At 50.9% G+C, this 14,313-nt stretch overlaps 1 protein-coding gene across 1 annotated transcript in view; it reads left to right on the top strand.

The window, feature by feature from the left end:
• LOC102381171 (uncharacterized serine/threonine-protein kinase SBK3-like) overlaps positions 1 to 2,385 on the top strand; it is a 13,662-nt gene extending 11,277 nt beyond the window's left edge. The window contains 2 exon segments of the mRNA XM_025213009.1: positions 1 to 149; positions 1,714 to 2,385. The exon segment at positions 1 to 149 is cut by the window's left edge and continues 10 nt beyond it. Of these exon segments, the coding sequence (XP_025068794.1) occupies positions 1 to 149; positions 1,714 to 2,280 (716 nt within the window). The 3' untranslated portion in view covers positions 2,281 to 2,385.
• Positions 2,386 to 14,313: the final 11,928 nt, after the last annotated feature.

Here is a 14,313-nt window from a genome sequence, read left to right as displayed (position 1 = left end):
TCCTGCGGGAGTACTGCATTGCACTCTGCCTGTCCTCTCATGCTACCTGCCTACGTGCTCTGCCCATCACCTTTGAGAGTGCCTCACACTTTGCTTTTGCTCAGGAGTTTGCTCCTGCTGGGGATCTCTGCGCCCTCCTGAATCCTGGGGTATGTGGGGTATTTGCAAATATGCTTTCTTTATGGGGTGACATAGCAGGATCTCTTGGCTGATCTGACCAGGTGCCATGTCAGAAAGGTCTTAGGAGTCAGGCTTGGAAAACACAGTCTGAACCAAGGGTAACAAGAATAAGGCTGGGCTGTGAGGTGTCATCATGGCATGTGGGGAGCTAGAGTTGGGGGCAGGTCTCAGCTGGTAGAGTAGGCAGTTGGGAATGAGAGCAGAGAAGTGTGGTATCAATGGGTGTATGGGGAGCAGCATCTGGGGAGGATGAGACCTCAGCTGTAGGTCTGGAGGCTAGTTCTCTGTGTAGCAATGCTGGAAGGTCATCAGTCTGAGCAGGGGACAACATTTCAAGAGCTGAGGCTAGGGCATGGATTTTTGCAGGCTGAAGCTGGCTGTCAGGGGCAGAAATGGGTAGATGGGTCTAAAAGTTATGTGAGCAATCCCTGGGAGAGATCTCAATTTGGGCTGTGAGTCCCATAGTAGAACCCTCCATGCCCAGACTTCAGAGTTTAGTGACCTGAAACCTTGCACTGACTAGGCCAACTCCAGCTGGCCCTGGTCTCACCCTGGTGATGCTGATGTTAGCCAGGTCACACCTCTACTCCAGGGCTCCCAGTATGTGGCCATGCGCTCAAGCTAGTGAGCACACTAGCTGCTCAGTTGATAGGGTGTGCAATGCAGTCTGTCTCATGTGGGTTTCCATGGACAGAAATCTTGGGATCAAGCAAGAGTCTGGAGAGGGGGCAAGTATCTTTGATCAGTGTGAGCAGTGAGCCTCATCACTACTTCTGAGCCCAGCATGCCAGAGTTCTCAGATGAGACATGGCCAATGCTGGGTTCCTGGTGCTCACTCAAGCCCTTCCAGTGCCTTACCCTACAGGGGGTGTTGTGGACATGTCCAATCCCATATTGCATCCTACAGATGGCCCATGGTGGGAGCTGGACACAAACTTCTCCTCATTTCCTGTCTCATTCTGGTTGTGGGTGTAGACAGAAGGAGGCTTCTGCATGCTACCTCATGCAGACAGGTTCAGAGCCCTTGTTCACCTACTACTCTTTACATGAAAATGAGCAAGCATTAGTCAGTAAGGCCAGCCTCAGGAGTGAGCAACACATGCCTCCCCATATTGGTGCCCATGGAGTCTCCACAGGATACTGCACCCTTTCAATGATCTGCCCCATATGTGGGGCCAGATTCTAGTTATTAGGGACTGTAGTGCATTTAGGTACCCAAGTCCCCTAGTCTACTCTGTTCAAGTCCTGAAAATTCATGAATGCTTTTGTAACACAGATACTTTATTCTACTGACTGAGTCACAAAAGAGCAGTGAGGAAGAACCACCCACCTTTTTTGTATTCATGTTTTCAGTGACTTGAGCAGGATAGACTAGAATCATACTTGGGTATGAAGGTGCATTTGTGTTCCTGATAGGTGGAACAGGACCTCACCCTATATGTGCATTATCTGTTGAAAGTGGGGGCAGTACTAGGGCATCACTTGGAAAGGGTGGGTGTTATGCTCTCTCATTGCACTCTTTCCATCCTACAGGAGGGGCTCCCAGAGACTCAGGTGAAACGCTGTGCAGCCCAGCTGGCAGATGCTTTGGACTTCATGCACAGCAAGGCTCTGGTGCACCGGGATGTCAAGCTGGACAACGTTATGCTCTTTGACCAGGAGTGTCAGCTGGTGAAGCTGGGAGATTTTGGGCTGACGCGCCTGGAGGGCACCCCTGTCTGTGCCATGTCAGGCACCCTGCCCTATGCGCCACCAGAGCTCTGCCTGCTCGAGGCATCTGAGACACTGGAGCTGGATTCTAGCCTGGATGTTTGGGCCTTTGGGGTACTGCTCTTCTGCCTCTGCACCGGCTGCTTCCCTTGGGATGTGGCCGTCAGCTCTGATCCACAGTTTGAGGACTTTGGGTCCTGGCAAAACAGCACAGTGGGGAGAGAGGTGCCAGCACCTTGGCAGGGCTTCACTGCCAAAGCCCAGGAGATGTTCAAGCGGTTGCTGGTTCTTGACCCAAACCGTCGCAGCCCAGCCATAGAGGTGCATAAGTACCTGTTACTGCCCTGGAAGAGCAGCAGCCACAAGGAGCTTGAAAATGCTGGAGACTAGGGCTGTGCGAAATGGCACCGTTCCATTTCAACTTGCATTTCGATGGAACAGTGTTTCGTTTCAAACTTCGTTTTGATTCGAAACTGCTGTTTTGTTTCGTTTCATCAAAACAGTTTCATTTTCAACGCTGTTTTGACATTTCGACCATAGGCTATAATGGGGAATCTTGAAACAGCCTATAACTTAGTCATTTCTGGCCTGATTTGGATGAAACTTGAAGGAATGGGAGCCCCTTCTGAGGGCACAAATCCTGCCACGTCTCAAGGAGATAGGTGCAGGGGTTTCAGGGAAACTGCACCTCAAACTGTTGAAAGCAAAAAACTCATGTCACGTGTATGTGTTAAGCCACAGCGGGGTCAAAACAGCAGGCTTGCTAGCCCCTGCTGAGGCAACATAGTCTGCCAAGTTTCAAGGAGATAGGTACAGGGGTTTGGGGGAAACTGCACCTCAAGCTGCAAACAAGCAAAACTCGTGACATGGGTGACACTGTGTGTGTTAAGGTGCAGCAGGGTGAAAGCTGCAGGCTTGCTAGCCTCTGCTGAGGCCATGAAGCCTGCCAGCTTTCAAGGAGAAAAGGTATAGAGGCTTCTGGGTTCTGGGGCCCTGCACCTCTGGCTGCTGACACGCAAAACTCCTGATATGGGTGCTTGTGGGTCTTGGGATGCAGGGGGGGTGAAAACTGCAGACCTGCTCGGCCCTGCTGCAGCCACAAAGTCTGCCAGCTGTCGAGGAGATAGGTGCAGGGGAAGGCTGGGTTCTGGGGCCCTGCACCTCTAGCTGCTGACCAGCAAAACTTGTGACATGGGTGGGTGACACTGTGTGTGTGCTAAGGTGCACCCTCACTCAACTGACACCAAGGCAGAAAGCAGGGCAGTTCAAACAATGCTGCCTTTTATGCAGGTTTTCCATCCCTCCCCCAGAGCACTGGGATTGGAAGAGACCTCAGGAAAGGATGACAGTCACTGGCCAGCTACACAGCTTCCCCCACCCCACCCTTCCCGCTCCCTCTCCTTACTTTAGTTTCTGTTTCCCTGCAGGCAAGCCCAGCTTGAGCTTCAAAGCTTGAAACATTTTGAAATGTCAAACTGTTTCGACTTGCATCGTGTCGTTTTGAGGTTGTTTCGTTTCTATTTTGCTGTTTTGAGCCTGAAACGAGTCGAAACAGCGTCAAAAAGAAACTGCTGGTGAAATTTTGCACAGCCCTACTGGAGACCCGAGGGGCCAGGAGGGAAACCCAAGTCTGGGCAAGGCACAAGGCAGTCAGGGGTGTGGCCAGAGCAACACAGGCTCTGCCTGCACAAAAGCCTCCTGCACAAAAACCTCCTGCACAGAAAGCTGTATCCTGGCTTGCAGCATGGAGGAGGACCAGGCTGGGGAAATGAGCCCCCTTCTCAGTCCAGAGGAACCCCAAGCCCAGGGGTAGAAGCCTCATTCTGGACTGGGGAACAAGGTGGGAGGGACCATGAGAAGTGGATGGGGAAGCAATCCACTTCCCAGTGCCATAGATCCTTTTCCTTGCTGCCAACCTACAGCCTCAGCAGACCTGGTTCAGTTCTGCTGAGGTTCTACAGATGAGGTAGCTGCCTGGGGCTCCCTGACTACACACACATCTTCCTGACAGGACTGGATATTCTCACAACTCAGCTTTATAACCTTCCCTTGAAAATTTCTATTAGCCATAAGACAGAGACAATAGATTCTGAATGTAAAGAAGCAGAAAAGGAGAGAAATCCATAAGTTAGAAACTATCAAGTGTAGACAATTTTTAAGGGAAGCTAAATGCATCAAGAAAAATCCATGTCTCAAAAGTCTATGGCCAATAAGAAGTGTTTAAGTGAGTCAGGACCAAAGGAAATCCTAACAATAGCACAGGCCCCTTTCAAAATGAACATGCTAATAACAGTGCAGAAAGAAAGAGGCACTCACATCTGTACTTGGAAAAAAGCCGGATGATGTTTTGTGAAGACGATTAAGTGTTTTCCATTCCATTATAATTAAGAAAGATGTTTAACAGAATCCACTAGGCATAAACATTAAGTTAACAGATTTGGGGATCTTGCTTTAATAGGTCCCACAAAAGCTGGCTGAAGGAATCTCTAGGCTGCTGAAGTTCATTTTCAATAAATCTTTGAATCATAGGGCCATTCCACCAGGCTTGAAAAAGACAAGCAGTATTCCAGCAGGTAGTGTCATGGCAGTATTCAGAAAAAGCATGAGGGATGATTGAGAAATTATTGGCCCCAAGCAACGTACTGAGATTAAATCAGTATAGAATTAAGAGTTAGGAATATAATTAAACTGGGTTTTACAGAAAATGTAATTTTGACACAGGGATTCTTCTCCAGTGGGTATGCTTCTCTACAACACAGAAATCGAAGATTCCCTGAAAGGAGAAAGATACCTGCATTGTATTTCCTCAACTGCCATGTAGATCTGCCTGTCTCTGACATGGGAATCCTTCTCACAAGTTATATGCACATACCTGTAATAACTATCTTATCAATGAGCTTCAAAATCCATTGTTCCTTGGTAGATGGAGCTTCTGGAAGAACGGTGATAGAGTTAAGGGCTCTCTATTCAGTTTTTCTTTTTCAGACATTATGGGACAAATATAGTAAAGCTTACTATATAGACAATTGAAACTTCATAGCCTCAGCACAGATGGGACTTCAATCCATACTCCCAGGTTCTAGAAACCAGTCTTTTGTTCACTGGAGCTGGGCAAGAGACATTCAGTGATAGACTGAATTCTCTCTCATAAGTGAGAGAGAAGCCACCTTCAAAGATTTGACCATTTGGGGATGTTACTCATTGTGGGGGGAGGAAGGGGGAGAGTTTGCAGGAGTTTGCTAGTAACTTTCTGCCCCCAAGGGAATTCAGGAGTCTTTCCTCTCTTCTCAACATAAATGGGTGTAACAGGACTGGGCCCCCAGGAGCAGCCGTGGCACTCCCTGGTGGCTGTATGGCTCCTGCCTGGCTTGATCACTAAAATGACCTCCCTTGGTTCCTCATCTGCCACGCCTTGTTCTTACTAAGATATTAAACTCTTACTAAGATATTAGCCCCTCTCAGGCTTCAAGCCCCTGGTCCCAGGCTCTGCCCTTCTCTGGGCTCCGGGCACCTTGACTACACCTTGAGCTTGCCCCCAGCAGGGCTTAAGGTGATCATGTGCCTCTAGAGCATTAATGGGACCTCCAAACCACCCTTTACAGTACCTTCCACAGATCACCAGTCTGGAACTCTAACCCAAAATAAGCCTTCTGGCTATAACATACATCCCCAACTGGGTCTAAGCCCAAGTCCCAACTCCTTGCTGTATCCTTCAGCTCCCCCCTACCCTAAGTCCTGTTCCCATGCAAGTCTGCAGCATTTCTGCTTGCTCATCTCCCAGAGTAATCTAGGCATCAGCCAGGAGCTTCTCTGCAGCTCTCCTGCCCTGGAGCTCTTTCTTCAGCAGCTCCCTGAACTAGACTGACTGCTTTGGCTCAGGTCCTGGGTTTACTGCTGCTGGCCTCTGCTGTAACAATAGCTTGTTTCCCATGCAGGGCACTAGCCCAGAGCACCACTGCTGAGCAGCTGGTTCAGCACTAAGTACTTGTAGTAGGTACATTCCTCAGGTACCTGTTCTATGGCTGCTCATAATGGGCAGCTCAGGCTCACACTGCTGCTCTAAAGTAACAGGACCAGTGTTACAGTAGGAAAAAAAATCCCTCAGCAAGGATCTCTGTGTGTTCACTAGGTCATGGTTCTGCAAGTGCTGGGTTTACTATCAAAGGATCCTTTGTAGAATTACAAAGCAAAACCATCTCATTACCTCACTAGGAGACCTGGGAAAGCTAACCCCCTTCCCCATGCTCCAATTGCAGCAACATCTCCTTTGGGTAGCATAGGGCATGTGTATAAAGCACAGGTACAGGTCACTAAGGGAAGGGGCCACTGTGCTCATTTGGAAACACAACAGTACTCAGTGATAAGTCAAATGCTTGCCTGCACAGGAGCTGCAGTCAACTCCTGTGCCTCATTTTTCAGTCCCTGATGGTGCAATCACTTTTTTTATAAATGCCTCTTTCAGATGTATCTGTTCTTTGCTAACTGAGCTACCCAAATGGCTAGGCAGCTTCCCACATTTGCCCAGAGGATCCATAACCAAGGAGAGGCAGAGGAAGCAGTAGGGGCCTTGCCCCATCCCCTCAGAAGGAACCCTCCCCTCGCCCCATGCCCTGCATCTGCAACCTCCACAATCCCCTACTGCACCCAAGGGGAGAGTGGAGGTCCTAGCAAGATGTGAACTCAGTTCACAGGATTCCAAGGCCTGAGGGCCATGTGTCACCCACCCCTTGCCAGCCCTCAGCAATCCTGCCACCAGCAGGGCCAACCTGCAGACCACCCAGCTCCAGGCATCAACCCCCTCCAGCCAATATCTTCCTTTATTCCCTCTCCCCACAACCAGACCCTGCTCAGGGATTCATTCCAACTGCATGAATGAGGAGATTCACAGATCAACTGGCTGATGTTCTGCCACCTGTACTCTCCAAACACTCAGACCACGAAAGCTCCAGGGAGTGCAGCAAGATTCCTGCCTTTGCCTGGCCAATGCCTAGCCCAGAGCAGAGAGTAGTCTTCCTGCTCCTCCCCTTGTAACTACCCTGAGGCCCTCCACAGCTAGTTGCTCCCTTCTCCCTGCAGAGCACCAGAGTCATTTATCCAGTCCAGGTGCCCCTTGGCCTAGGAGGAAGCCAGGGCAGGAAGATGTGGGGAGCAGAGGCTTGGCAAATGGAAGGAAAATGAGTGTCTTGGGTAAAAGCTCATGAACTATACAGAAAACTGAAGAGCAGGGACTGAAGTGCTATTTAGCTTTTACCATCTTATATTTGGCCCTGCTGCATCCTCCCACTACCTTGTCCTCTCATCCTGAGTCCAGAACAACCCTTTGCCCAGCCCAGCCCCTGGTAGTTGCAGAGGACCATGAGGCAGTCCCCTGTGGGCAGTGAGTGGTGAGGATCCCCCCGCCCCCGTCTCTTTTCAATGGCAAAGATCCTACATTTGCTACAGGACCATTTGAATTTTGGTCTTTTTTTTTCTTTACCACTTATCATTTTTTCTTTACTTTTTTTTGCTTTGCCTGTCTCAACTGTTTGTGAGCTTCATTATTCCTGGGGTCATGAACAAACTGTCCAGCAGTGACAGCTGACATGGAACTGTCAATCCCCACCTTTGCCCTATCAGACAGCTGCAACTCAAACATCTCCTGCAGCTGAAGTCCAAGTCCTGAGAGGAATGTGCAAGCAATGCATGGTCCCAAAGTTTGGGGTGTTTGTACCAGGACATAAGGGGAATGCTCCAGCCCCCCATTCATTTCAGCCCCTCACAGGCAGCTCTGTGCGTCTTACAACCTATGGAGGAGGAGGGTGTGCTTGCACCCATGCTTTGGGGGCTCCAGGAGGTATGTGACCTGTGCCTGAGGGCATTTTCACTTTTCTGCTTTTCATTGTCTCCTAAACACAAGTTAAATAAACTTGAATAGCCTGCACATGACCAAAGTCTGCAGAGTGCTTGCCTGAGTTGGGGCAGGGATGTAGGAGTCCTTGGACTCAAGCTTTGGGGTTCTTTGGGGGCTGGAGCGGGAGCATGATGATGGGCTTCAGTTGAGTAGGGAGTGAGGACATAGCTCACTGTCACTCCAGCTCTGGAGTGACAGGTTAGAATGATAGCTTTTTTTTGAACAAGCAGTGCAAGGGCACTCTTTAGTAAAAACTGCCAAGAAAGGAAAATAGGAGGCAGTTCAGTTCTAGACACATACTGGAGCAGCTAGTTGCAGCAGTGGCAGTGGTGTGGGTTGAAGAGTAATGCAATGTGAGCTGTCTGGAGGACTGACCAGAGCTATGTCACAGAATGCTTAGTGTCAACATGTAACATTGAACCAGTTCAAACTAGTATTTTATTTTTCAGGAATACAGACATTTCATGCTTTCCCCTCTGTAGTCAGATTCTTCTTCACAGTGGCCAGTTTCCCAATATTAACAAGACAGGGTGAGAAATTATTTGGGTTGGAGGGACACTTAGGGAGTTTTGATGAGCTGTGTTGCAGGTGGATCAGCACCCTCCTTTCCCCCACCTGCTCACCAAAGCTCTCTAAAACTTCCTAAGTGGCAAGTGGCTCTCCCCAGAGCTGGCTCGGGGCCCCCACAAGCAGGGCATGCTCAGTTGAGTGGTTGAGATGGGGCCCCTTGGAAGGTGGAGAGCTGTCTGAGCAAGATGGGTGGGAGGGGCCAGAGCTAGAGCCAGGATCTTGGGGTGGTGACAGCATAGGGCTGGAGCCCAGGGCAGAGCCATGATCCATTCCTGGCACACCCCTGCTTGTGGAACCAGTGCCCATTGCAAGGATGTGCAGGCAACAGATTGTGGCTCTTCCTCAGCCCCACTCTGTCACCACTCCGAGATCCCAGTCCTAGCCCTGGTCCTAGTCCCAACCCCATGCGCTGGTCCTGCTCCCAGAAACCAATTCCCACCCACCCTCAGCCCCATCCGATCTGCCCAGCCTAGTGTTCCCTGCCCACACGGGTCCATGGAGACCCCATCCACCTGCTCTATCTGGCACCCCAGTGGTGGGTGCAGGTAGGACAGACCAGGGTACCTGGGCAGCAGGGCAGAGCCCAGCGGCAGTGGTGACACTAGTGGCAGTAGCCAAAAAGAGCTGCTGCTGCATGCCTGGGGGCAGTGGGACCAGCTGCATGCACCATAGCCCGGGCTGCCCCTCATGACTGAGACAGGGCCTATCAGTAATGCAGGGACACAGGCAGATGCGTAGTGCACAGGGGCAGCAGCAACTTTTGGTTGCTGTTTGATCATTATTGCAAACCTGTATCACCCCCACCCCCACTGCCCCAGCCCCTGAGTTGGTGCTCAGGGCAGTTTCATAGTTTCATAGTTTCAGGGTCGGAAGGGACCTAATAGATCTTCTAGCCCGACCCCCCGCCAGGGCGGGAGAACAACCCAAAAACACAAACAAAACCACTCACCCTAAAAACAAAAACGGGACTCAAATGAGTCCAGCCAGGTAAGTATCCAGCCTCTTCTTAAAGATCCCCAGGGTAGGGGCCAGCACCACCTCCCTTGGAAGTTGGTTCCAGCTCCTAGCCGCCCTGACTGTGAAGTAGTTTTTTCGGATGTCCAATCTGTACCTCCTCTCCATCAACTTGTGCCCATTATTCCTTGTTATGCCAGCAGGGGCTAGGGGAAACAGCGTCTCCCCCAAACCCTTCTGGTTCCCCCTAGTGAGTTTATAGACGGTCACCAGGTCCCCCCTCAGCCTTCTCTTGTGGAGGCTGAATAGGTTCAAGTCCCGCAGTCTCTCACTGTAGGGTCTGCCCTGTTGTCCCCGGATCATGCGGGTGGCCCTCCTCTGGACCCTCTCCATGTTGTCCACATCCCTCCTGAAATGGGGCGCACAGAACTGGACACAATACTCCAGCTGCGGCCTGACCAGCGTCGCATAGAGGGGGAGGATCACCTCCCTGGCTCTACTCGAGATGCACCTGTGGATGCACGACAAGGTCCGGTTAGCCCTGCCAACCATGACCTCGCATTGTCGGCCCATGTTCATCTTGGAGTCAATAATGACACCAAGATCCCTTTCCGCCTCCGTGCTCTCAAGTAGGGAGCTCCCCATCTTATAAGTGTGCTGCTGGTTCCTACTACCCAAGTGCAGCACCCTGCACTTGTCCGTATTGAAACGCATCCTGTTCCTGTCTGCCCACCCCTGTAACCTATCCAGATCCTTCTGCAATCTCTCTCTCCCTGCTAGCGTGCTCACCTCCCCCCAAATTTTGGTGTCATCAGCGAATTTAAACAGGTTGCTCTCCACCCCAACATCAAGATCGCTGATGAAGACATTGAACAGCGCAGGGCCCAGGACCGAGCCCTGAGGGACTCCACTACCCACCTCCCCCCAAGTCGAATATGATCCATCCACCACCACCCTCTGAGTGCGACCCTTCAGCCAATCTGCAATCCATCTGACCGTGTAGGCATCTATGCCACAGTCGCCTAGTTTACTAATTAGGATGGGGTGAGAGACGGTGTCAAAGGCCTTGCTGAAGTCCAGAAAGACTACATCCACCGCGACACCTGCATCCATGGCCTTTGTGACCTGATCATAAAAGGCAATCAGGTTGGTCTGACATGATCTCCCCCTAATAAATCCATGCTGATTGCCCCTGAGCATCATCTCGGATGCCGGCCCATCACAAATGTGCTCCTTGATGATCTTCTCAAAGAGCTTCCCCAGGATTGAGGTAAGACTGACGGGCCTATAATTGCCCGGGTCCTCCCTTTTCCCTTTTTTGAAGATGGGGACCACATTAGCTACCTTCCAATCGTCTGGCACCTGGCCCAAGCACCACGATCGCTCGTAGAGCCGTGCCAGGGGCCCTGCAATAACCCCAGCCAGCTCCCTCAGCACCCTGGGGTGGAGAGCATCCGGACCCGCTGACTTGAACGCGTCCAGCCCCTCCAGAAGCTCTCTAACCCGGTCCTCCCCAACCTGAGGTCTGAAGGCGATCCCCTCGCGTCCGGCTTCTATCACAGCAGGGAAGTCCCGGTCCCTGCACAAGAAAACGGAGGTGAAGAATTGGTTAAAGAGGTCCGCTTTATCCTCTGACGCAACCACCAGATTGCCCCGCATATCCTGCAGGGGCCCCACATTACCCGGCGCCTTCTTCATCCTCCCAATATATTTGAAAAAGGACTTTTTGTTATCCTTAATCCTGGACGCTAATCCGAGCTCTATCTCCGCCTTGGCCTTCCTAACAGCCCGCCTGCAGGCCCGAGCAGAGGAGGTATACTCCTCTTTGGAGATTACACCCCCCTTCCACCGGGCGTACGCCACCCTTTTGGCAAGCAGGCATTCCCGGACACCCTTGGTGAGCCAGGGGGGCTTTTGGACACTCCTGCCCGCCTTGCTTCTTGTCGGGATGGACACCCCTTGGGCCCCGAGTATCGTTTCCTTAAGGAACGACCACTCCTCTTGGACGCTGAGTTCCTCTGCCCTCAAGGACCCCAGTTCCTCTCCCACTAATCTCCTCATCTCACTGAAGTTGGCCCTCCTGAAGTCTAGGGCCACCACCTTGCTGCGGGCCCTTGACACTCTACGCTGGATGGTGAATTCCAGCACGCGATGATCACTATTGCCCAGGTGGTCAAGAACCTGGAGGCCTCTTACCAGGTCGTCGCCTGCGGCCAGGACCAGGTCCAGCAGAGCATCTCCTCTGGTGGGACTGTGCACCTCCTGAATCAAGTGGAGGTCCTGCAACTCGGCCAAGAACCTCCTGGAGCGGTCCGTCCCGGCTGACTGCTCCTCCCAGCAGATGTCCGGGTAATTAAAATCGCCCATGACAACTACATCCCTTGCTTTTAGTGTCTCCGCAAGCTGGCCTGAAAATTCCCTGTCCAGCTCCTCCTCCTGATTGGGGGGTCTGTAATAGACCCCCACCGTCAAATCCCTCTCGCCTTGCCCCCCCTGGATCTTGACCCAGAGCACTTCAGCTCGCCCTTCCCCTGACCCCCCTTTTCTGCCTTCTCTATCCTGCCTGTACAGCCTATGGCCCCTAATGTTAACTGCCCAGTCATGGGATGAGTCCCACCACGTCTCTGTTAACCCTACGACATCTGGATTTGAACTAGCTATTCTGAGGGCGAGTTCCTCCTGTTTGTTCCCCATGCTACGAGCATTGGTGTACAGGCATTTAAGGCCTTGCAAGACTGTGTGCCCCCCCACCCCCTGATTAGCCAGACCATCAGGACCCCTGTTACTTACCTTTGCACCCCTTGCCCTGATGGCGTCTCCTCGTCTTCTTGCAGCCCCCTCCCCCGGCGAGTCTAGTTTAAAGCTCACTGTACGAGATCAGCCAACCTGGAAGAGAAGATACGCTTGCCATTAGGGGAGAGATGAAGCCCATCCCGCCCCAGCAATCCCCCCTCCCGAAAGCATGGGTCGTTGTCAAGGAACCCAAGGCCTGCCCGGCGGCACCAGCTGCGTAAGCGCTGGCTGACCTCACCAATGCAGGTCCCATGCCTCTGTCCCCGCCCCCTCACCGGAAGGAGAGAGGAAAAAACCACCTGCGCCCCCGTCTCCTTCAGCCTGGTCCCCAGAGCCTCGAAGTCCCTCATAATACGGTCAGGGTTGCCTCTTGCCGCGTCGTTTGTACCCACAGTTGCCTCATTTATTCCACCCTAGTTATCTCACTGCATGCTGCCACCTTACCCTTAAGACTAAGTCATTCAAAACAGTGAGAAGGGGGAGGCGCTTTTGTGATAATAGCTTTTTTAGGGTCTTCAGCAGTGTGGATTGCATGTAGGTGCCAAAGGGCTCATGTACCCACCACAATTTTTGCCCTTTCATGCGGTGCAACTGTGTGTCTGTTTGCACAAGTGGGATTGCTCAATGCTTTAAAAGTCTTTCTTGTGCATTAAACTAAAATTCCTTGTACGTAGTTTAGTTTGGCTTGCCAGGAATTAAAGCATCGTGTCTATGGATTCGTTACATGCAAACACAAAGACGTATAATGAGCCTCTTTGTCCACCAGAAGGCACTGCAACTTTTTGGTAGTTTACCCTTTTGAATTGCTTTAGCTTTCAAATTGCTTCTATTTTTTTTTTCTTGTGCGGCTTTTTTGCTTTTTTTTCTTGTTTGCCAGCTACCTGCTTCCACAGCTGCATGGCAGGGCATGGGGACAGGGTGGGCAGGGGGCCCAGGTTGGGGAGCAGCACTGGACTGTCCTGCTCTCCTGCGGCGTTGGCCAGGGACTTGGCTTAATTATTTGAAAACCTAGTGCATGTAAACACAGATGTGACGCTCCAAAATAAACGAGTTTATGTTTTATAAATCTATTTAATTTAATGAGGATTAGAACCCATGGTGTGTACAGGTGCCCTAAGACCCCCTATGTGCTTAATAGGTGGAATAGGATCTGGCATGAAATGGTAAGTAAGGCCTGGTACAATTCTCTCTGATCCCTGTACAGGGTATAAGATCTTATCATGCCCTCTAGGAGAGCAGAGTACTTCACAGCTGTACTTCATGCTGCTTCAGCACAATATTTAAAGAGTTAATCCTTTTCACACAGGAGTATCAAACCTCTCTTCTCTAAGAGGTGTCCTTGAAATTGGGTCTAGCAATGGGTAAGTTAAATTAGCTACACCTTGTCCCCAGGAATATCCAACCAATGGGATCACATGATGAACTAATCAGTCTCCTCTTTTCCTTTCAGAAGAGAGGTGACTTCTATTCAGTCAATGGGACACTCCACATCATCTGAGGGCAGGGCAGGATGTCTTCCCTGTATTATAACCATTTTGTGGTTGGAAAGACAAAGCTGTTGCTCTGTGAGAGAGAAACTCTGAGGCGAAGGGCTGAGCCCAAGTCAGTATGAGCCAGTCAACAGGGGTGGTATTGCAACGTGTGGTTGAGTCCTGGACAGCTCAGGAGTGAATCAATAAGAACAACTCCTCCTGTGGGGACAAAGCAGGGGTACTTCCATCCCTCAGCCATAGGACATGTGCCTAGAAGGGACTAGTGGGGTCATCTCTGAATTCCTGCAGAGCATGACCAGAGACCCTCAAAGCAAGAGGTAAAAAAATCTTCAGGGTAAAACAGTGTTAGAATAACACCAGGCAGAAAAAAGGTAGAGAAAATGCTCTGACTATTTATAATGTTTTATCCTTGGTTGAACCTTGGGTAGCTGTGGTCACCGACTGGATGCCCAATTACCAATGTGCTCATGCATCTATTTCTTGTAGCTCTTACACCTAAACATAAATAAATAAATAAACATCAGAAGGTAGATGTAGTTTCTTGCTTTTGATTTGTTCCCAGGTTGTTGTAAGCAAGCCCTTCTCTGCAGCATGGGCCACAGACTTCCCAAAGGCCATCTTTGATGGCATGTTGTACATCAGGCCTATCTGTGCCACTGCAGCTGGTCTGTGATGATCAGCATCCTTAGGGAATGTGGAGGTGCCTTAGTGGATGAAGTAAAA

This window comes from Alligator sinensis, unplaced genomic scaffold (assembly GCF_000455745.1).
Source record: "Alligator sinensis unplaced genomic scaffold, ASM45574v1 scaffold882_1, whole genome shotgun sequence".
Classification (NCBI taxonomy): Eukaryota; Metazoa; Chordata; order Crocodylia; family Alligatoridae; genus Alligator; species Alligator sinensis.
This window is presented reverse-complemented; position numbering and strand designations above follow the sequence as displayed.